The sequence below is a fragment of the Anopheles merus genome, chromosome 2R, assembly GCF_017562075.2.
Source record: "Anopheles merus strain MAF chromosome 2R, AmerM5.1, whole genome shotgun sequence".
NCBI lineage: Eukaryota > Metazoa > Arthropoda > Insecta > Diptera > Culicidae > Anopheles > Anopheles merus.
Window position 1 is genome coordinate 47,838,765 of NC_054082.1, and position 21,247 is coordinate 47,860,011.

General features: G+C 50.8%; 1 protein-coding gene across 11 annotated transcripts in view; it reads right to left on the reverse strand.

Annotated features, from left to right (window-relative positions):
• LOC121603537 (homeobox protein prospero) overlaps positions 1-21,247 on the reverse strand; it is a 132,371-nt gene that overhangs the window by 10,438 nt on the left and 100,686 nt on the right. For 5 of the 11 annotated variants that reach the window (XM_041932394.1, XM_041932391.1, XM_041932393.1 and 2 more), the window contains 2 exons: positions 3,159-8,589; positions 2,304-2,483 (listed from right to left, as the gene is read on the reverse strand). In XM_041932394.1, the coding sequence (XP_041788328.1) occupies positions 2,304-2,483; positions 3,159-8,236 (5,258 nt within the window). In that variant the 5' untranslated portion in view covers positions 8,237-8,589. The remainder of the gene's footprint in view (positions 1-2,303; positions 2,484-3,158; positions 8,590-21,247) is intronic. The other 6 variants (XM_041932402.1, XM_041932399.1, XM_041932403.1 and 3 more) reach the window with 6 other exon arrangements.

The following is a 21,247-nucleotide window of genomic DNA, read 5'->3' on the forward strand; positions in this document are numbered from 1 at the left end:
CGCGCTTCTGCATGTCCCGAAAGTAAGGATCTAATTCGGGGTGATTTCGGGAGGACCTAGCGAGTGCATTCCGGTGCATCCTGAGCGTTGGAAAAAGCGTTCCAAACCTAATACATGGAGTGCAGAGAGTGCATCTATGTTGATGGCTCACTGCATACGCTTCACAAAAACCACACGATGCATTTTTTACAACCTCCCCCCCCTCCCCCCGCGATGGTTATCCCCCCCCCCTCCAAACAAACGGACGAAATTCACACATGTGTGTGTGTGTGTGTGTGTGTGTCTGTTTGCCAGGGGTGTGAGAGTTATGTGTTTACAGTCGATTCGTGCCAATAGCCTGTAGCGGCACGGGCTTTTGCAGAGAGCCGCCTTATGTGCTGTCTCGGATGCCGTCCGTCCCCTCAGGGCTTAGATGACGGACTGAAAATGCAGGGCTATGCAGCAAACAAATGCATGCACCTATGCACACGCATTTCGGTACAACCCAGTCCAATTCTGTCTAGTGAACGGTCGCACCGCCACCACCAACACTATTCCACTCACGCACACACTGCATCGGGTGTGCGCGCGTGACAAAGCAGACATAATAACAAATGCTATTAATTCTAATCGAATGTGGATGCAATTTATTCTCCTATGTAGGCACATCCATCCCGAGTTATATAGGCTCGGTTTGGGATGCACCAGAGAATAGGAAAAACATAGAATATGCTGCCCTCTCGCCAACCAAATTATTCGCTGGTGTACATAGCTGTTTTTTCCAGCTCAGATTTTGGAATCGTTTTGGGATAATTTGGGGGTCCCATGTTAGCTCCTATGTGTGTATATGTGTGAGTTGGGATTAGTCTGAGAAATGACTGCACATGATCGCGTTGCATATATTGGTGGATGCGTTTTCATGCTATGTCGTTCTTCCCATCCTTAGCAACAACAACAAAAAACAAGCGTTATGAAAAAGTGTAGAACAACATGAAATGGCGAAGGTTAAATACTAAAAGCACTGAAGATCTCTCCAAATGGGTGGTGGTAAGTTTCGTGCATGAGATCGAACAATTGCGTCAATCGGTAGTCAAACTAAAAAAACTTAACGAAAATTGAACCGAAAAAAAATAAAATGTATCTCCCATCACGATCATCACAACAATCGGTATGATGGATGGATGGGACAACATAACATCCCCGCCACGCGTCCGTTCTAATCCGCTGCAGTACCTTGACGGACGAGCGAGTTGTACGCAAGTGGCTCACAATGTGCTCGCCTATATAAGCACGGGTAAAACATAGGTCCATGGAGGCATGAAGCCATATTAGTTTTTGATGATCGATTTTCGCGAAACCACTCGTGTCCCTTGCTTTATGCCGTGCCCAGTATCTAATGGATTTCATTCTCACTGCTGCTGCTCCTGGAGCCACCAATCTAGCCAGTCCCAGTAATGCATCGAATGTCCCGCTTGCATCGATTGATAGCATATCCGAATAATTTATGGTCCAAAACCGAGCTTGGCTTTGCACAGTGCTAAAGCTGCAACCAACTCCTCTCTGCTATCCTTTCGGCTTTCCTGTGTGCATTAGACCACCCATCGCTGGACACAAAATGCTCCCTCATGGGACGTTTTCTTTTTGCAGTGGAGTGAGCACCAAGGGGACAGAAGAGAATTGTGGTTCAACACTAAGCAAATTTGCATTTGATCAATTACTGGACGGAGGCAGCAGGTTTTTTGCTTTCCTTCACTGCACATCTCCAACGGGACGGGGACTCTTGATTGCCATTCCGGCAATGGCAAATAGAAAACGATCAACGATCTATTTGACTTATGGGATTATATTGTTTGATTTTATGTTATCCGTTTTACGGAAAGACCAAAAAAACATGAATGTCAGAAGACCTCAAAATGCATAGAACTTCTTCGTGCAAAGCACCGCCAATGAACTGGTCTATTGCGATTCTGCTAGTGTCCCCAGGGTATCATTGGAGGACACGCGAAACACGAGTCATGATGCCCTTTCATAATAATTAATTTCTGAATAATAGAACAAGACCCTTTTCAATTTCATTTTGCTATACACACGCACACACATATACGAAGAGAGGCACGCTTAACCATGCCGTGTGTTGCTCGATTTCAAACAAATCCTGCCTACTTCCGGCCGAACTGTTTAACCCAGTACATCCCATTTCCGGACCGTTAATCTATTGCGTGCAATTATCAACAGTCAAGGGGGCTCTGGTGTCACAACCCTTGTGCCTTTCGGGTGTGTTTGTGTGCCTCAAACGAGACGAGATGGAATAATTCACCACTTACCTGAAGTTGGAGAACCACTTGACCAGCTGGGCGGTGTTGTTCTTGTTGAACTTGATGTCCGGGAAGTACATCTTCAGCACGGCAGAGCTTGGGTACCGCACCCAGAAGAACATCAGCTTCGCCTTGCGCAGGTGCATCGGAGTCAAAGTTGACGAGTTCACCGGAGTAAAGGATTGATTACTGTGTTTTTGGGGGGGGGGGGGTTTGATTTGAAATTGGTTCATGAAATAGTGATGGTAGGAAAGGGAAAACGATACGCAGCTACTAGCAATTTGTGAAAGGCTTACCAAACGGGTCCTGCATACGATTCAAATTTGATCGGGTGGAGAGCGGGGGTACTAGTGATACAAATGAATCAGAGGCTAGTGCGAATCAGATATCTTCATATATCCACTTACTTCAGTCGGCTCAGCGTAATAAGAGAGGAAACTATAAAAGTGTCCGTTCAACCCATTCCGAAGAATGGATTAGAAAGTGTACGAAAGAATATCCAGCCGTAGTAAATCTGATTAAGACACATACCGATTGCCCTGGCCCTGCCATTCGATGCAGTCAATGTAAATCTTTTTAATGTACTTAAACATTCAACACGAATGTCTGGACATGTTTGGCAATGCGGTCCAAGAACAGTACGTACGATTTAAATTAAAAAAAAGTAAAATAGAAATAGATATATTGAAAACAAGATTAAGAAACCCCTACATATTTCCAAGTGCATCCAATACATTTTGTGCAAAGAGTTATTTAATCAAAACTGGTCTTTTCCAGCCATGAATCGTATGCCGACCGTCGCAAGGTTGACCTTCCGCAAATGGTAGTTGCTAATAGGGGGTAGTTGAAGGAAAAAATTCTTACGCTGCAATGGAAGCTTCAAGCAGAAGTGATTGATTTGAAAAGGATATAGTAGGCTCCATCCCGTTGTAGGCGATGTCGGCGGAGGTACAGTCCGAGTTGCGATCGTTGACATCCATCGATGCTCTGATATGTCCGTAGTCCGGCGAGCTGCCGTGGTGGGCCGCCAGCAGGGCCGGATGCAGCATCGTCGGCGGGTGGGGTAGGGGAGGGGAATCGCGTGGGTCCAACATGCCGTTGATGCCGGGCGGGCTGGACGACACCTTCATGTGGTGAAACTGGGACGGCTGAGGCCCGTGCGGGCCACCGTGCGGACCGTGCGGATTGAAGAAGGGGCTGTAGGGCGAAAAGACTTGCGACTCGTGCAGCGATGGGTTCGGAATCGCAACCGAGGTAGGCAGTGAGACGGGCAGCATCGACGAGGCGGAACCGTGGAACCCGGCCCGCTCCGCCTTGCACTCCGTCGGGGTGGTCGGCCCGGTCGGCTGGACTGTGCCACCGGACGACTGGCTGCTAAACTGGGCGGGCGGCTGCGATTGTGGTTGCTGCTGCTGCTGCTGGCCTGGGGTTGGCTGCTGCTGCTGCGTTGATGCCTGCGACTGAGGCTGTTGCTGCCCGCTCAGTGCGTTATTGTTTTTGCTGCAGCTGTTGTTGTTGTTGTTGTTGCTGCTGCTGCTATTACTGTTGTTGCTGCCGTTCCCCAGACTGCTCCCATGGCAGTTGGTTGCTCCACCCATCGGAAGCTGCTGCTGCGTTTGCTGCTGCGATTGCTGTTGTGATGGCTGCTGCTGCTGCTGCTGCGGTTGTTGAGATTGTTGTGAGTCAACCTGCACCTGATTCGAGGACGGAATAATGCCATCCTGCGCTAGAATTCTACTCACTGTTCGCGGCGTAATGCGGGTGTCGGTCACCTTGTGCCGCTTCTTTTTCGGCGTCACCACCAGGCTGAGGGCCTCGTTCTGCTCGGGATTGTGCTCGCGCGGTTCCGGCGGCGGCAGGCAGAACGGATTCACCTGGCTGGGCGTCCCTCCGAGGGCCTGGTTCATCGAGTTGTAGAGCGCGGCGGCCGCAACCGAGTTGATGTTCTGGGGCGTTTTCGACGCTTGGAACATGGCTGTAGAAGGAGAAGGACGTACATGAGGAGGCATGCCGATCGAGTTCATACTGAGCTGTTGCTGCTGTTGCTGTTGCTGTTGCTGTTGCTGCTGTTGCTGCTGCTGCTGCTGCTGCTGCTGCTGGCCACCCTTGGGATCAACTCCCGGTCCCGCAGTCGGGACGTGCATCGCGTTCATGCCCGGCATCGGGGGAAACGAGTTCCCGTTTAGCCGCGCTCCACCACAGCCGGCCACGTTGTTTGCCAACGTTGGCTGCTGCTGGATGCAGTTACCATTGCCCGCGGGCGGTCCTACGGACATACCGCCCGGACCCATCGGAACGGGCTGGGACGCGTTGTTAAGACTAGGTATACTTAGCATAGGTGCGTTACCTGATTGACTGCCACCGATGCTGCTCCGGTCCGACTGACTGATCTTGGTGCGGGGCGACTTGCGGTCCAGCAGCTGCGACGCCATCAGCAGATCCTTGTTCAGCTGTTCTGCCGCCGCGGCTGCCGCCTCCGATTGCTTGCCGAGAAATCGGCGCTGGTGCACGAACCGCGTCACGATCGAGTCGACCAGGTTGGACAGCGACGCCGTGATCTCCGTCTTGAGCACGTCCGCCAGTCCCTCGAGATCCGTGCCGGACATGGGACCGACCGAGCTGGCGCTCGAGCGCATCATGTTCAGCCGGTTCGTCAAGTCGGACGGAATGGACGATCCCTTCGGTATCGCCGGCATGTTGTGGCCACCCATCGCCGCTGCATGGTTGGTCTGGGGCATCGCGTGCATCGGGACGTGCGTCGGCGACAGCGGTTGCTGTGGCGGCTGCACGACGACCGGATGCGGTTGAGGTTGGTGCTGTTGCTGCTGACTCGGCGGGAGCGGCGGTAGCGTTACGTTTGCCGGCACGGGTTGCACCAGCCCACAGGACTGCTGGGACGGCTGCGGATGCGTCGGCGAATGTTGCTGCTGCTGCTGCTGCTGCGGGTGTTGACTCTGCGGATGTTGAACAGGCGATTGTAGCAGTGCCTGGGAAGTTTGATTTTGTGCTTGAGGTTGCGGCTGGTGCTGCATAGTTACCTGCGATTGCATTACCTGTGACGAGTTATTGCTGGCGTTCCGATCGGGCTGATGTTGTTGCTGCTGCTGCTGCTGTTGGGGCTGCTGTGGCATGATTGCCTGCTGCTGCTGCTGCTGCGATTGCTGTTGTTGTTGCTGCTGCTGTTGCAGAAGCTGCTGGTTCGAAGCCTGCAGGCTCCGTTCCGCTTGTTCCGCCTTTACTAGCCTCGCTTCCTGCTCGAGAAACAGCTTCTGGTACATCGCCGCCGCATTGCTGATCTGCTGGCTGTGCTGGGGCGCCACGGCCGGTGGCGCTGGTGGCTGCTGCCCGATCGGCTCGTGCGGCATCGCAACGGCCGCGGCCGCCGCCTGCTGCATGTGCTGCAGGAACGGGTGCGCCCCGTTGAAGCCGCCCGCCTGCAGCGGGTGGGCCGCATTGGGCAGCGAGTTGTGCAGCTTGGCCGACATCATCTTGCTCATCATCTGCAGCATGCTGGAGGCATCGGCGGCTGCTGCCGCCGCCGCCGCCGTGGCTGCCGCATTCGACTGACCCTTCGATCCGGCCGCCGCCACCTCCTTCATCGGCGTGCTGGACGCGGACAGATGGTGGTGGTGGTGGTGGTGGTGGGGCTTTTCGGGCGACACGTCGGGCGCGCTCGCATCATCTTCCATGATGTCGCTCGACGAGCTGTCGTCCACGACCTCCTGCGTCGTGTCGGACTGCTGCTCCATGCGCGAGCACAATTGCACATACTTCTGCTGCATCTCCGCAAGCTGCTCCTGCATCGAGCGCAGCTGCGACTTAAGTACGTCCTTCTCCACCCGCTTCTGGTGGATGTGGGGCGTCGTGACCGTCTCGACTAGGTCCTCGTCGTCGTCGGTCGTGGCCGGATCGGTGACGGGCGTCGTCGTGGTGGCCGTATTGGTCGCCGCCGCAGCCGCCGCCGCTGCCGCTGCGCTGCTGCTGAGCATGAAGTTCTGCAGCGTTAGGCCTAGGTTCAGGCCGGCCGCTGCCGCCGCCGCGTACCGCTCCGCCGCACTGTTGTCGTGCTGCTGGGGGTGGTACAGCTTGCGCTTCTTGCATCCGTTCACCGGCGGCTGGGACAGAATCGCCGGGCTGGCGCGCATCGACGACACGATGTTTTCCACCCGGGCCCGCTTCATGTTGAGCGCTTCTGGTTCGGCCCGGCTCGTCGGCACGATGCCGCTGCCGGGCGTGGGCGTCCGCTCGTCCCGCTCCTTATCGTCCAGGCAGCAGTCGTCCAGGTCCATCAGCTCTTGCTTCGCAATGAGCCCCCCGTTACTGCCGGCCCCGGTCGAGGACGCCGGCGACGGTACGGTTTCGTCCACCTCGTCGTCCTCAGGCAGGGACGCCACCAGCTCGTCGATCACGTCGCTCTTCTCCTGCTTCGGGTTGATCGTTTCCACCGCCACCGTACCACTGCCGTTCGACAGGCGGCACGCGTCCGCCGACCCGTCCAGCAAATCATCACATTTCGCACTATCACTAGCTGCACCGTGGCTCGCTTTCGCATTTTGATTATTGCCCCGGCTCTTGGCCTTGGGTGTGCACGCGCCCACATCACTCGAATCACTCAGCTCGCCGCCGTTCACGATCGCGCCGAGGCTGTTCTCACTGAGCTTACCCATGTCGAAGATCGTGTTTCCGGCGCCGCCACCGCCGCTGCTGCTGCTGTGGTTGTTGTTCTTGCTACCGATCACATTGTTGTTGTCGGGCGATATCCGACCGCCGGCGGCATGCTGGCCACTCTGGTTGCTCTGGATCGTCGCGCGCAGCTCGTGATCGAGAGCCATCAGGTCCTTCTTGCCCTGCAGGATGTTGCGCAACATGTGGTGGGCCAGCTCGCTCGTGGCGGGTGGTGTTGTAGAGTCACCGTCAAGGTCTATAACACCACCGAGGCCATTACTGCAAGAACCGTCCGCCCCACTGTTGTTGTTGTTGCTGCTGGTAGTTGCGTTCCTACTGCTCGATGACTTGGGCGCACCACTGTCACCGATCGTACCGCCACCACCACCTCCGTTGTTTTCACCATTAGTGTTCGCAACAGCATTATTGTGATTGCTGCTGTTGCTAGTGTTGCTGCTGCTGCTAGTGCTGCTGCTGCTGGTACTGCTGTTGCTGCTCGTACTGCTTGAGCTGCTACTACGCCGGTTCGAGCCCATCGTCACATCCGACACCGGCACAGTTACACCACTACAACCACTACCACTCTTGCCGCTCTTGGCAGCCTTCGCACTGCCGCTATTATCACCGGCGCCAGAATTGTTGCACGCGCTCGTATTGTTATTGTTCGTGTTAGTATTGTTGTTATTCAGATTCGTCACACTTTCGAACCCGAGCTTGGCGGGATTGACCGCACCACTGGCACCGTTCAACACACCACTACTGTTGTCCTGGGCGGTGAGCCCGCAGTCGCCGTTGTTGCCGATGCTGCCGGCCACACTGCTGCTGATGCTGGCCGCGGCAGCCTCGATCGCCGACAGCATGCTCAGCGTATCCTGATCGGTCGCGTCCTGGGCCTGCTTCACTTGCCTGCCGAGCAGTTCGTTGAGCATCTTGCTGGCGGCCGCCGGTCCGTAACCGCCGGGACCGAATAGTCCGCTGAAATGTTGCTGCTGCGCCTGGCTAAAAATAGCCCCGTATAGACCGCTGCTCATGAAGGACGGCCGCGAACTGAAGCTGGGTATCGAGGAGTAGCTGTTTCTTGGCTCGCCCGCGTCTACGCGCTGTCTGCTGCGCTTGCTATTGTTGCCGCTGCCGTTGCCGTTGCTGCTGCTGCTCCCGTTGCTGCTGTTGCTGTTACTGCCGTTACTGCTGATCGTCACTGTGTTGGTAGGGTTGTTCTTTAGCAACTTATCGACGTACAAACCGAAAGAATCAGAGTCTTCCTCCGATGACATCATAAGCAGGGAGCCTGCTGCAGTTCACGAACACGACGACAGCGGTGGTGGCGGCGGTTGCTACAGCGGTGGTGGTGGTGGCAACGACAAAGACGACGACAAAGGCGGCGAAGATAACTTCCCCTGCAAAATAGACCGCTGTCAAGCGGGTGGGGGAACCGTTCCCCTCCCGGTTGCCGGCGTCGTCACGCACACTACCAACGGTTCGGGTCGCTGCAAGCGCGTGGTCTTTGTTTTGCGCACGGCGATTCCTTAGCGTCGTCTTTTTCGTACTGCTGCTGCTGCACGAGCAGCCCCCTCCAATATCCGAACGGTCGCTTAACCCGGCCTTAGCTTTCCCCTTCCATGGCATGGACCTACAGTACGGCGCAGTGGCGAAGGGCGCACGAAAGAGAGGCAAACACGCAACGTACCGAGCGAGTGCGAGCGAAAGAACAAAGATGAAAAAGGAACGGAGAGCAATCGAAAAGGTGCGAAAGAAAGGGGAGAAAAAGAAGGAGAGCAGAGTTAGTTAGGTTATTTTAGTTTGGCACGGACAAAAACACAGATTACACACACTTTATTTCTACATAAAAAATACATCGGCCCACTTGGAAGCACACGAATGTCTACACGTTTGCTTATGAACATGTTTGAAAAACAAACGCCTGTTGCAATATGTCTTGTTTACCACTTCATTACGATAAAGATAAGTTTACTACCAACATTTTACAGAAAAACTAGAACAAGATCTCGTTACAATTTGACAATGTTTACGTTTTATTCCCAATATTCAATGTGTCTGTTGTGGCAAATTTATGAAAAAAGCAGAATATTGTTTTGTTGCCGTTTCATTCGACATTCCCTTCCCATTTCTCACCCCTCGGCCCGAAAAGATTGGGCCGCGAGAGACCAGATGGAGATGTTCGAGAGGACCAAAAGCCGTCCCAACGAACGGGCCCGAGACCGGCAGTGATCGAAGACGCGCGTCCCTCTCTAGTTCACTGCAGGGAAAATAATTTACTCCGATGCACACCTGGATCTTTGCCATACCACCGTACACTCACACTCACAAACACGCGGACATGAATGCATCCGTATCCAGAGCACGGGCGCATTCAAAAGGAACGGTGTTGTGCGTCCTCTGAATGTGCCCCGATGTCCTGTGGTTGCTGGAATACGGGGACGACGAAGGCAAAGTCAAAGGCAAAAACAAAAAAAAAAAAACAAGGCAACCAACTGCAAGGACGCCCTTCCGTTACGATTCCGGGTTCGGTTTGCGTTTGGCTTGCAGAGAAGAAGCAGTTTTTGTTCGAAGCCTCACGACCCAGAGTCAGCTGTTTGTGCGTTTTGTCGAATGGATGCTGTGCCGTGCGGCGCCTTCTAATTACCATCCAATAGAGTGACTTATAAATATCAATTTAAGCCGAGGCGCGCAAGGAGCGAACTTAATTACTTACTCCACACACCAGACCCCAATCGGTACACCACCTATCCCATCATCGCGACACCCAATCTCAAGTTCTTCTCCAATCTATCGCCTTCAATGCTCGGGTGTGCTTCATTGCACACTACTGCGTTACACCCGACGGTATCATCCATCGGAGTAGCATAAACTAAGAAGTTTACTGTCTTGCCACGTCGGTTCCCATCCGACCATCCGAGAACTCATCAAAACATTCGTAAATTGGATAATAAAAATGTGTCGCAGTTTTCCCTTTCCAGTTATCTGTGTGCTGGACACTCCCGTGACAAGTTGCCGCGCGGCACGGCAGACAGACAGACAGTCGCGGTTTGTTGCATCTATCTAGAGAGCATGTATTTGCGTACGGCAACGCCAACGACGTGGCTGCTCTTGGCAGCAAAGGAGGAGAGCGCGTCTTGGCAGTTCTGGTCTGTGTCATCCGGCGACATTCTTGACGATAACGAGATTGACGCCTAATGATATCATCACCGGGTGGGGACGTGATGCTGAGCATCGCTTCTTCAAGACGCGTGCTTCTCGAAACCAAAACGGTGGAGGGAGAAGAAGAAGGAGGGGGTAATTGTCAATTGGTTTCAAGACGATTGGAGTGGACACAACTTTTTTATTAGTGAGGTCACTTTGAACAGCCTTGCGTCTGTTGTGTGTGTGTACGCTTATTCGCGCTTATCCATTTGAAAATTGAGTTATTGTGCTGATGAGTTTGCACATACACACACTATAAAAGTTAATCTAATGATAGCCGCTATTGAGTCTGAATGCGTATTATACTGTGAGAATATTTTCTACAATCATGTTATTGGAATATTGTTAGACAATACTACGTTGAAGAAGAACAGATCAAACAACTGAGGACAATAAAAATATTGATGTTTTATGTTTCTTCTTGAACTAACGTATTTTAGATCCTGTGCCTTTTAAAATCACCGACCAACCTTGTTGCGACGTTACAAAACAGTCGTTCAAAAAGTCGGTTACTGCCGTGATAGTTTAAAATCAGAAGAAAGTGGCAGACACAGTGAGAAAAAAAACCTGCCCCTAAAACGACCGTTACACACACGTATACGACGGTTCGGTGAGCACCGCCGGTGAGAGTATATGCGTTCCAACTGCCGACTTACACACCTCAGGAGGGTCTTCTAGAGGGAGCGCGTTCTGTCACATTCCGAAAGGTGCATTATCGGTCGATGAAGCAAACGGAAAGAGAACATTTAAGAAAGCGTTGAACTTCTTCAAGACGTTGGGAAGGGTCGCTGCCAACGTCTTGGGCTGGGAAGAGCTCGCTATGCTCCGTTACGTAGCACACGTTCCAGTAGAGGTTAAATCGCATTACCAACCCCTCTGTGCTTTCGAGCATACCTGTGGCCGTACTGTGTGCCGCAGCCGTGTGCACATATGGCACCGTGTGCGGTGTTGTGTGTTGTGAAGGATCGCTGAAAAGAGTTTGCTGGAGCTGTTAGACCAAACGGAAATAAAATAATTGCACCCTGTTCCATATGGCTTGCAGCAAAACGCAGACGCAGACACGCGCGAACGAGGAGTTGTGTCCACAGTTGTTGTCACCGTTTCCAGATCGTTATCGCTTTGCGGCTAGCGCCTAGGGTGTGTGTCTTCAGCTCTAGCAGCCCACCGTCAACGGCTCTTTTTTGTATACATCCAGATTGAGACCGACCCACTGCAAGAGGTGTCTCCTCTTCTACACGTTGGTTTCCACATTTCCTTTTCTTTGCGCTGGTGAGGCATTCATATTTCAGCGGTTTGTGGCTAGCTTCCTTTCCCGGGGGGCGGCTGCGGACACAATACCCTTTGGGGACCTTAGCGACGCGTGTGATTGTTACCTTTTTTTCCCATATTTGACATTTGACCGGTCGGTCGAAAGTTGTATGAATTTCGGATTGCAGTTGAACGCAAAGCCGGTATTTCGTAAATCAGTAACGCCCTTTCTGAGACGAACTTGAGACCGCTGCGAACCGGTACGGCTCCCACACATACACATACACATACACACACCCATTCGATCGTGCACTTGTGTGTCTTCCTTTTCGGGATCCTTCCGTACCCGCCGCATCGTCAGTGCAAACGATATCTTCCGATAACCAACCGCTCTCCACCGCCCTCTTTCGGGATGTTTGTTGCGGTTGAAGATGTTACCCCCCGAGCACAGTGGTGTAAAGGGTGACCCTTTTATTACCACGGCTTGCCTTTGTGTTCGCTCGTTTCCTCGCCTCTCTTCGGAGGGTTCACCCTTCCCAAATTTGCATAGTGCCGACGAGGATCCTCCTCCGATTGGTGTGTGTAATATGATGTGTCCTCTCCGGAAGTGCTGATTATTATTAATTCTCCCACAAGACAACGCATCGAGTCGGTGGAGCAATTCAAAGACATACACACACACACAGTGCACACGATACAATTCTCAGTTGCGGTTAAGCGAGGAGGTGCGCGCTACCGTGCACTGGAATACCGTGCGAAAGGAAGTATCATGTCTGAGAACTGTCTCCTTCCGTTCGGAAGAAGGTTGTTTGGTGAGAAGTTTGCGACCGATTTGTTATTTGAAGCAAATCTATGGTATGTGTCTTGCTCTTGTTCTACTCTTTGACAAGCCCTGACAGATAGGACAGTTACAACTTACTTAGAATTAATTGGTTTTTATCTTCCTTTTTGTTTCTCAATCACATCAAACACTGTTCGAAACATGCTGGTTGCTGCAGTGTTGCTGCAGTGTTGTTTCAAGCAGTGCCGTTTTGTGCAATTGCAGCATAAATTTGTATACCCTCCGGACCCGAAGGCAACACTCAAACCATACACAAACAAAAAAACAAAGATCAACTAAACACCCACAGTGTACGGTTTTTCATGGTCGTTACTGCAAACAATTATCAATTAGAGCTAATTAAATTCCTGCGTCCGGGATTTATTTGGCAGAAAGGCCCCAGCAGCTTGTGTCTCAGAGTCTTGTACGGAGCAGTGCAAGTGCACTTGCAGCACACAGCTGCGCGCGCGTGTTGTGCTGGTTGTGTCCATTGTGTTTGTCAGTACAAATCTTCAAGTTCAATTAGCCTCAATTGAAAGGAAGGAAGGGCACATGACAGATTTCGGGTTTGCCTTGCTTCCTTCATCCTTGTGATGGCCTGGAAACACTTCCTTTCGTTGTTTCGCTGCTGGTGGTGGTCTTCGACTCGTTAACTTCGTTGAGGGAAGGGTTGTTGGCTTTTTTTTATTACTCACAATGGCTGTACCATACTGAACAGTAAGGAAGCTGGTAACTGGTAGCGCAAAAGAGTACCAATCACGTATTCTCTTGCTTTATTTATTGCCGAAAATGACCAAAGAGCTGAGCTGTTCACACAATCGAACGGATTCGAAGGCCTGAAGACGAACGGTTCATTTCAGGGGCGAAATAAAAATAAAAGCAAATAACGTTATTACAACGTAGTGCCGAGCAGGTTTTCGTTAACCCCTTTTTTGTTGTTCACTGTGCTGTTTGTACCACCTGAGATGGAGAGTTAAGATCGATTTTTTGAATTAAAACATCCCTTATCCAACCACCGCCACAACCCGGAGACGACGACTGCATCGAGAAAATGCGGCGCACCATTACAATCGCATTCGCCTCCTGATTTGTACGGCATGCGTCTTGCCAAGTGGGTCTGTGTCATCGTCTTTCGGTTGAGGTTAAGGATTTTAAATGCATCAAACATAAAGACACACACACACACACATACGCACACGTTCTCGCGCTCGCTTGGGTGATGGTGCGGATACAATGCAAACGCAGCAAACAGCACTGGCAAGGCGGAGCACGCCTCAGGAAGGGAAGGTCGATGAAAAGGTAGGGAGAACCCCCTTGCTCAGTAAATGAGACCGAAAGGATTGCGAAAGGACAGCACACTTCCGTCCGCCCGCAACCATAACTTTGATCGACTTTGTGACTCACGGAACCGGGCCTCATGGCTCTCAGATTGAAGCGCACGACGACGACGACGACGACGTTTTCCCCTTTTTTTATACTCTACCGAGCACACAGAGGACGCGCACCTCAGCAGCGAGCAGGAGGGACACGCGTGTGGCAAACGGCAAGAAACAGCAAAAGAAGGGAAAGAGAAGAAACAAAAAAAAAAAGCTACTACGGAAATCATCCAAAGATTGCACATTGCGAGAAGCGAGTAATTAAAACTCATAAGTTCATTCTGCACGGTTTATTCATCACATCATCGTCATCGTATTTATCGTCCTACGGGGTTCTCGGGGTTGTAGTACGCGCGCACGCTCGCGTTCGTCCTCTGGCTGCGTTCTATCTGCGTCTTCCTTGCTTTATAATCTCTACTTAGTCGCCGGGCTTGGGCTGTTGAATGTGCCGACTCTCAGACACACACCCGCGGACACACCAGCCGTATCCCCGCAAGTCATCCGCCGCTAGCATCCTTCCAAACGGAGCGAACGACATGTTGCAGCAGCACCGCCCTAGGAGCGCCTTCGTTCTTTTCTTCCCCGTTTCGGGCTCAGCGATATCTTACACCTCCTCCTCTATTTGGGGCTAAAGAGAAGCCCTCCTACAACGCTCCCGTCATACCTCCAATACAATAGAAGAGGTGGGGGTGGTGATGGTGGATAGGCGTAAGAAATGCAACCGTTGGCAGAAAGCAAGAAAAGCCCGAAGGAAATTATTGCATCGCCTCCTAGCCGTGCACCGCCGGCTGCAGTGCGGCGACGACGACGGTGCTGCGCTCACCCTTCCTTTGCACTGGGACTTCCCGTCCGTCGCCCAATCGAGGCAACGCAGCAGCAGCAGCGCAATAGCAATAATACTAAATGTGCGCCCTCCGCCGGCCGCCTTCTTGCCGTCGCCCAGAAAAGTGGGCCGCCCGCTGTTCCCCGAGGCCTGCTCCAGAGGAAACGGAGAAAGAAACGTGTGGCCACCAAACCGAGATGGTAAATATGCACAAGTTCTTCCAGCTCTATTTGAGTTGAATCTTTGAGGCATGCTGGTTATCAACATTTCAGCACACGTCGCCGCAACCAAACCCAGCCATTAATATGCACTCTCCACCCCTTTCTCTCTCTCTCTCTCTCTTTCTCTTGCGTTGGAAAGCGGGAAAGAGCACGAGTCCCTTAAGCCATTCATATGAGGTTTCTTATGCAACCTCCGAAGCAAATAGCTTCGTATCCTCGGACATCAGCACTGCTTCCTGTGTCGAGCTCGTTTCGGGAAGTATCTAGAGCAAAGTGCGAAGGACTGGCACAAGGAGGATTGGACGGGGGTTGGGATTGGCGCTCCATGAAAAGCGGATTTTCTTTGCTCAAGCTCGCGCTGGCTTTGGAGAATCTTTTGCCATTTTTCTTGGTTTGGGCTGGCGCACACACGGTCAAAAGGAAAGATGTGTAGACATATCTGCCATGGGAGTGTATGTTGTGGCCACACTCCTCCCCCAACGGGTACCATGCCGCAACAATGATTATTACTAGGAACTTTTTTAATGTGTTCGTGTTTATGTTCATTGCAACATTATTTACATTCGTTTGGGGAAGTGAAACGAGCTCGCTGTGGTAGCATACATTTTAAATGTAACATTATGCCACCAACATACTTGTTCTTAGCAACATACGACGTTGCTTTGAAAATGTTTTTTCTCTAAAAAAATAATTTCATCATAAAACTTTTAAAACCAACGAAACTGTAACATGTGTAACAAATGTCAAAACTTTCGCTTGCAAATATTTAGAAGAAAAAAAAACACTCAGTAAAATGGGAAAACCATCGACATCTAGTGCTTTACGTGCAAATAGATGCAGCTGAAAATTTGCAAATGCCATCTCAGCCATGCAAAAATCGGTACCAAATCGGACGGAGATGAGACTTAGCGAGAGAAAAATCAACACACAAAAAAATAAAACCGAAAATAAAACCTCCATTGTAATGATTCCGAGTTTCGATACGCCTGTGCGCGGTAGGAAAATGCATTTCTACGTTCGCTGTTATACGGATTTTCCTGTTTTTCCGCCTCTCTTCAGCTCCATCAACGGCGAAATACGTTAACTTGATTGAAGGACAGCATAGGGCGAAGGGAGGAGACACGGCAAGTGGGAGACGCGCGTCAGTACGCGTTTGGATAATCTGGGTAGCTGTGGAAACTACCCCGTCGTGTACTCTCTACCAACTACTACGGTGTACTCAGAGTGCGGCGAGCCGGCCTTACGATTATCGAGCCGAAAAGAGTTGGAAAATAAAAATGCAACTGAAAAAAAACGCAACATAACGCAGCTTCATTGCACTTCAGCCCGACATCCTCGGATATACTATTTTTCTTCTGGCACTGTAACCACTTTCCTGGCATTTGCACGCGATGGGTAGACGAATTTTTTGTATATTTTTTTACGAACACACGCCCCCGCCTGTTTGCCGTGCCTCGAACGACATTTGCATTATTAAAGAGTGTCGCGGTCATGTCAGGGGATCTCGGGGGCCCTGTCACATCCGGTCACTGTTCGCTGCTGCTGCTGTTGGTGTTCGTAGTGTGGGCCGGTGTTGCAGTGTGACGTGGTGCAGCAAAACATTGCTTGCTTTATCACACCGAACTGTCCGAAGAATTGGACGTTTTCTCGCCGCTGCCTACTGCTGCTGCCTCGACACACTGGACAACAATGCGATAGCTGGGTGCGGTGGTGCCGGTGTTGTGCAAGCGTCAGTGTAAACGTATTGCCCTCAGGCTAATGCAGGAATAGCTGCTGAGGCTGCTTATCCAGGGACTCGTCCGAGATGCTGGTTTTGCATATAAATGCCATTGTCTTGTGTAATTATTTCCTTTCCTCGTTTGGTAGGCGTTAATAGTGTTTGCAAGTCCACCGGACTCACAGCATACATTGGTACGTGGCACACACCCACACCCACCAATCAATAAGAGGGCCAACAAAACAGCGCAGCTTTCGCTCGTATCAAATACAATAAGCACACGTCCACATCCTTATGCAGTGCCGCGAGATGCTTATAATGAAAATGCATATTTTATTACCAAAAAACTCTCCCTCAAGATATCGCTCGCCGCCGCTAGTGCTCCTACGTGTCTCCTCTTTGCAAAATCCGTAAAAGTTTGCGAAAAAATATTGATTTTTGGCTCCTTCTACGGCGAGAGAAGAAATCAGAACATAATCGCCACAACGGCCCCGCCCCCACTCTCCCACTCCCAACACGCGCGTTTCAAGTTGTGCTGCAGAAGTTGATGAAAATTCAACCCGTTCACCCATCCAGGGGCCGGCTGGACGGAATTGCCGGGGCGGGAAGTTTTCCATTCTGTTTCCTCATTTTTGTTGTTGCGTTTTTGCACCGGCGAAAAAGAGTTGTAGATCAGCCTATTGAGGTTGCCCCGACGCTGCTACCACCATCTCCCACACCGCCTATTTCCTCCTCCTTTCCGGCAAAGTTACTCGAGAGGAGAGTCTCGGAGTTCCCGAAACCGAAAACAAAGACACAATTTTGAGGAAAATCTCTGCGAGCGAAAAATGCAATGAAAAGAAAACGAAAACAGGACATAAGGGAAACTCCGACCAGTGTGTGTGTGTGTGTGTGTCTCTGCTGGTGTGTTGCAAAGGGTTCAACTTCGCATCAGAGTACGCATCGGAGTAAGACAACCACGTCAGGTTAGGAGGAAAGGCCACGTCGTTGTTTGTGTGCTGGTGGGCAGGTTGCCGGCGGGAGAGTATGTGCAAGAGCATGTTTGAGCAGTGGAGAAAATTAATACAAAGCCGGAACAGATTCTTCTTGCAGCAACGAAAATGTAAAAAAAAGAAGGCTCTACCCCTTTTTCGCCTTTTCGCTGATGACTTCTGAAGGAGATGAAACGCATGAAAACATAAAATTTCATGACCGGTCTTATGCCCCCCAACTGCTGGTCTTCTGCTACCACTAACGATACGTTCCAATGTTTTGGTGGATGCGGGGGGGGGGAGGGATGGAGGAGGCTTGAAATCTGGAGGCCTTTGTCTTGCTATGCCGCCGTCGTACTGCAGCAATCCCTCTTCTGTTTCGTTACTCGTGTCTTAGTTTGTGCACCCCTTTTTCTCAAACCGGATCATCCCCCGCAAAAGAAGTGTACATAACACCACTCTTCTGCCCCCCCCTCCTCTCCAAGCATACACACTGCGAGGGGGAGGAGGAATATTTGCATGTGGTCTTAGGTGGCAAATTATGCAATCCCTTCCAGGGTATGCTTTTCGTGGGGTGAGTCGAGTTGTCTTACCGAGCCGCAAGAGGAGTTCCGTGTATTCCTTCTCTCGACATTGCGCACACAAGAAATGGTTTGTCACGCACCGCGCCATCGGCTAGAACCAAACAAAGTGCACAGAGAGCGGGTCGGTGTGTCTGTGCAAGTGCATATAGAAGAAGTACTTTTACCGCAAAACTCAAACCCTTCAAACCCCCCCCCCCCCGCCTCCATCCGCCAGCCAAATGTTGAGAGGCATCACATATCCTTGGGTGCATCTTGGTGCATAACATCCTTAAGAACGTATTTAATGAGTTTGCTCCTTGCGTGCGCGACCGGCACCACTTGAAGCATGTACTGCTGGTTGGGGAGAGGAGCGTAGGAAGGAGCGAGAAAGCGAAGGACAGAGAATGACGCCTGCTTTAAGCGAGCAGAGTTTGTTGGTTGTTTGCCAAATTTTATAGTAACATTAATATATTTTTGGTTGCGAAGAAAATGCACATGAACAACATAGAAACAGTTTAGTGCAGAGAGTTTCGCTTCCACATCGCAGCATTAAACAGTATTGCTGCATTAAGTTGCAACGCAGCGAATTAGCTGCACGTAATGCACATTTGATAGTACTTTGCCGCTGCTTTGGTGTGGAGTTTTTCATTTTCATCCTTTCTGGCAAAAAAAAAACTAAAAACAACATCCCACCATTACGATCCAAGCAATAAAGTGCATCGTCTGAAAGGTAGTGTGCATTACGATGCAGTTTTCAGCAGCAGCTGTTTGTGTTTGTTGGGTTGTTTGACTTTTTTTCCTCCTCCTCCTCCTCCGCTTCCTCGCTCTGTGCAAAACTCTGGCTTTGCTGCATTCGGCCTATCTTTCACGTCAGTTGGTTTTGGTTGGTGGGGGGTTTGCATTTTTCGTCGAGTAACGATTAAAATTTCGTCTAGCCAACTACACTGCCAGCGCGGAACATTCAGTTACGCAGCAGAGGAGCCCAGTTTACCCGCCGGTTTACCGAAACGAACCCAAAGTAACTCGCCCTCTCTCGCGCGTTCTGAAACGGAGACGGCTGCACACCTCGTGCTTCCTGTGTGCTATGCCGGTTTTTTTACATTCTATCCTTCAATCCAAAGGAACGAGGACGAAAGAGAGAAAGCGTGCGCGACTGCAGTATCGCTTCTAAATGTGGAATAAAAAAAGCCTCGCCCCAAAAAGTGCATTTTCGTTTTCATTTGCAAAAATATAAAAATCACATATTAAGCAATAATGAAGGGCAGCGCTCTCTACGCGCGCGCCGGTTCCTCGGCTCCTCGGGGGCAGGCAGGCACAGAACGATCACGCTGCTCTTGTGCCAGAATGGGTTTTTTTTGGAGGAGGGTGGACACAGTGGATGCGAAGCAGGGGCAGAGATAAGGTCTATTATTTGATTCATCTAGCCCGCCGCCATCGTCATTTTGCCACGTGAGAAAACGCGCGGAAGCAAGCAAACGATGGCAGCTAGCAACGTATAGACAATATTTAAGGAACCATCAAATCAAATCCAGCCTTCCAATTTCTGCATAGCTCCTACTATGAATGGCGCTGTGTGTGCGCTTCTGAATGCACTTTCCGTGGGTGCAGTTTTTGTAGCAAATCCGGGTGGAAAAACAAAAGCAAAGAATAAGTATATATTCCCATACATTGTTCGAAATAGCGTTGGAAGGCGCTGGGGAATAGAGTTTTTAGGCTTTTTTTGGAGGTGCGATTAAGGAAGGAAATGAGTTGCCGTAGAAGTTGAATGTTGGACTGCATTATTTTTTGTATCTATTATACTCGGATGCTTTGATGCAGAACCAGTCGAGAAAGGGGAAGAAATAGCAACAACAAAAAACACTTTTGCCTTCATAGAACTATCGAGAATATCTTCGGACAGTTGCGTATGAGTTGAAGAGAAACGGTGTAGAAATTCATTTGACGTTACTTTAAATGTCGTCCTTTAAGACGTGGAAAAGCACATCCAACAGCCGTAAAACGACCTTCATGTTGGGTTACGAAATGAAACCCGTTTCGATGAGTCATTAATTGACAGCGTATTTGTGCTAGGCGTGTATCCAATTCGTTCTGTTACGGACGGCTCAAACTGCGGAGTTAATCAAGCGCAGAAACTGCGGTCTCAAGAAACCCACGATACGCCGAAGGGTTTTTTTCGTCGTCCCGAACAGTGTCCATTTCGTGTGAGTCATGCAGCGCAATGCGATTAATTAATTTGCATCTTGATGCATTCCGTGGTCGTCATCGCCCGAGTTCAGCCTTAAACAGCGCTCTGGTGGCGTTTGATGATGATACACCAAACCATTCCTTGATTAACGCAACAGTATCATGACCACAACCAACACCATGAGCGAACCAAGTTTAATTGAAGTCACTGTGCACTGCCCCCGAGAGGTTACAACCAGGCCCAGTACTTGCGCAACCGGACAACCGATACAGATCTTATGGGAACCGCAGACAACCAGCCAGCACCACACGAAAGGATTCAAGTTTCTCACCCGTTTTTTAAATGTTTTGCTCTCGCGCGATCGTTCCTTCCGGTGGCGACAGGAAATGGCATTACGCTGGATGTAAATGGCACCCGGCAGAAGAAAGAGTTATTCATGCGAGCCCGGCAAATCTGTATGCGAAAGAATCGTTCATCTGTGGGAGATGGGGACGAAGACTCCCATTGGGTGGGTGCTGAGGTCAATTGCGCCATTGCATTGAGGTGGGATTACGCGCGGCTTGCATATGGTTGCGCCCGACAGGCAATTGACCGCCACCGCCACCAGCAGTACCCAAACGACTCCGGCTGAACCGGCGTAAACCGAACGTTGAAGCAAACGACCAATTGACGAATCACCAGGCCCGTTGACGGCACAGAAAGGAGGGAGGCAAGGATTGTGGACCAAGCTTTTCGTTTCGAGTTATTTCCAGTTTCCCGCGCATATTGAGTGCGCTTTGGAGCAATTCCATCAATTGCTTGTTCCGTTCTGAAGATCCCCGCGCACATGTACGGAAGGCACGCATCCCATGTGAAGATGACAGCAATCGAACAAGCATTTTCTGATACATTTGTACCCCAAACAGCACATTTGTTGAACACGGCACCGAAGGGCCGAGCAGGAAGAAGGGCGTCTACGAGACAAGGTACTGCGAACACTGCTCATATGGTGGACGTTGGACGGAGTCGTGTGAGGGTTCCGCTCCCGGAAGACGATTTATTGAAAAATTGAGCAACGTACAGCCGCAGACACAGTGTGCATATGTTTAGCGCCCATTACATTCGATGGCCATTACATTCGGGACGGCCACGCGCAGTGTGGAGAAAAGAAGCAATTAATGGTC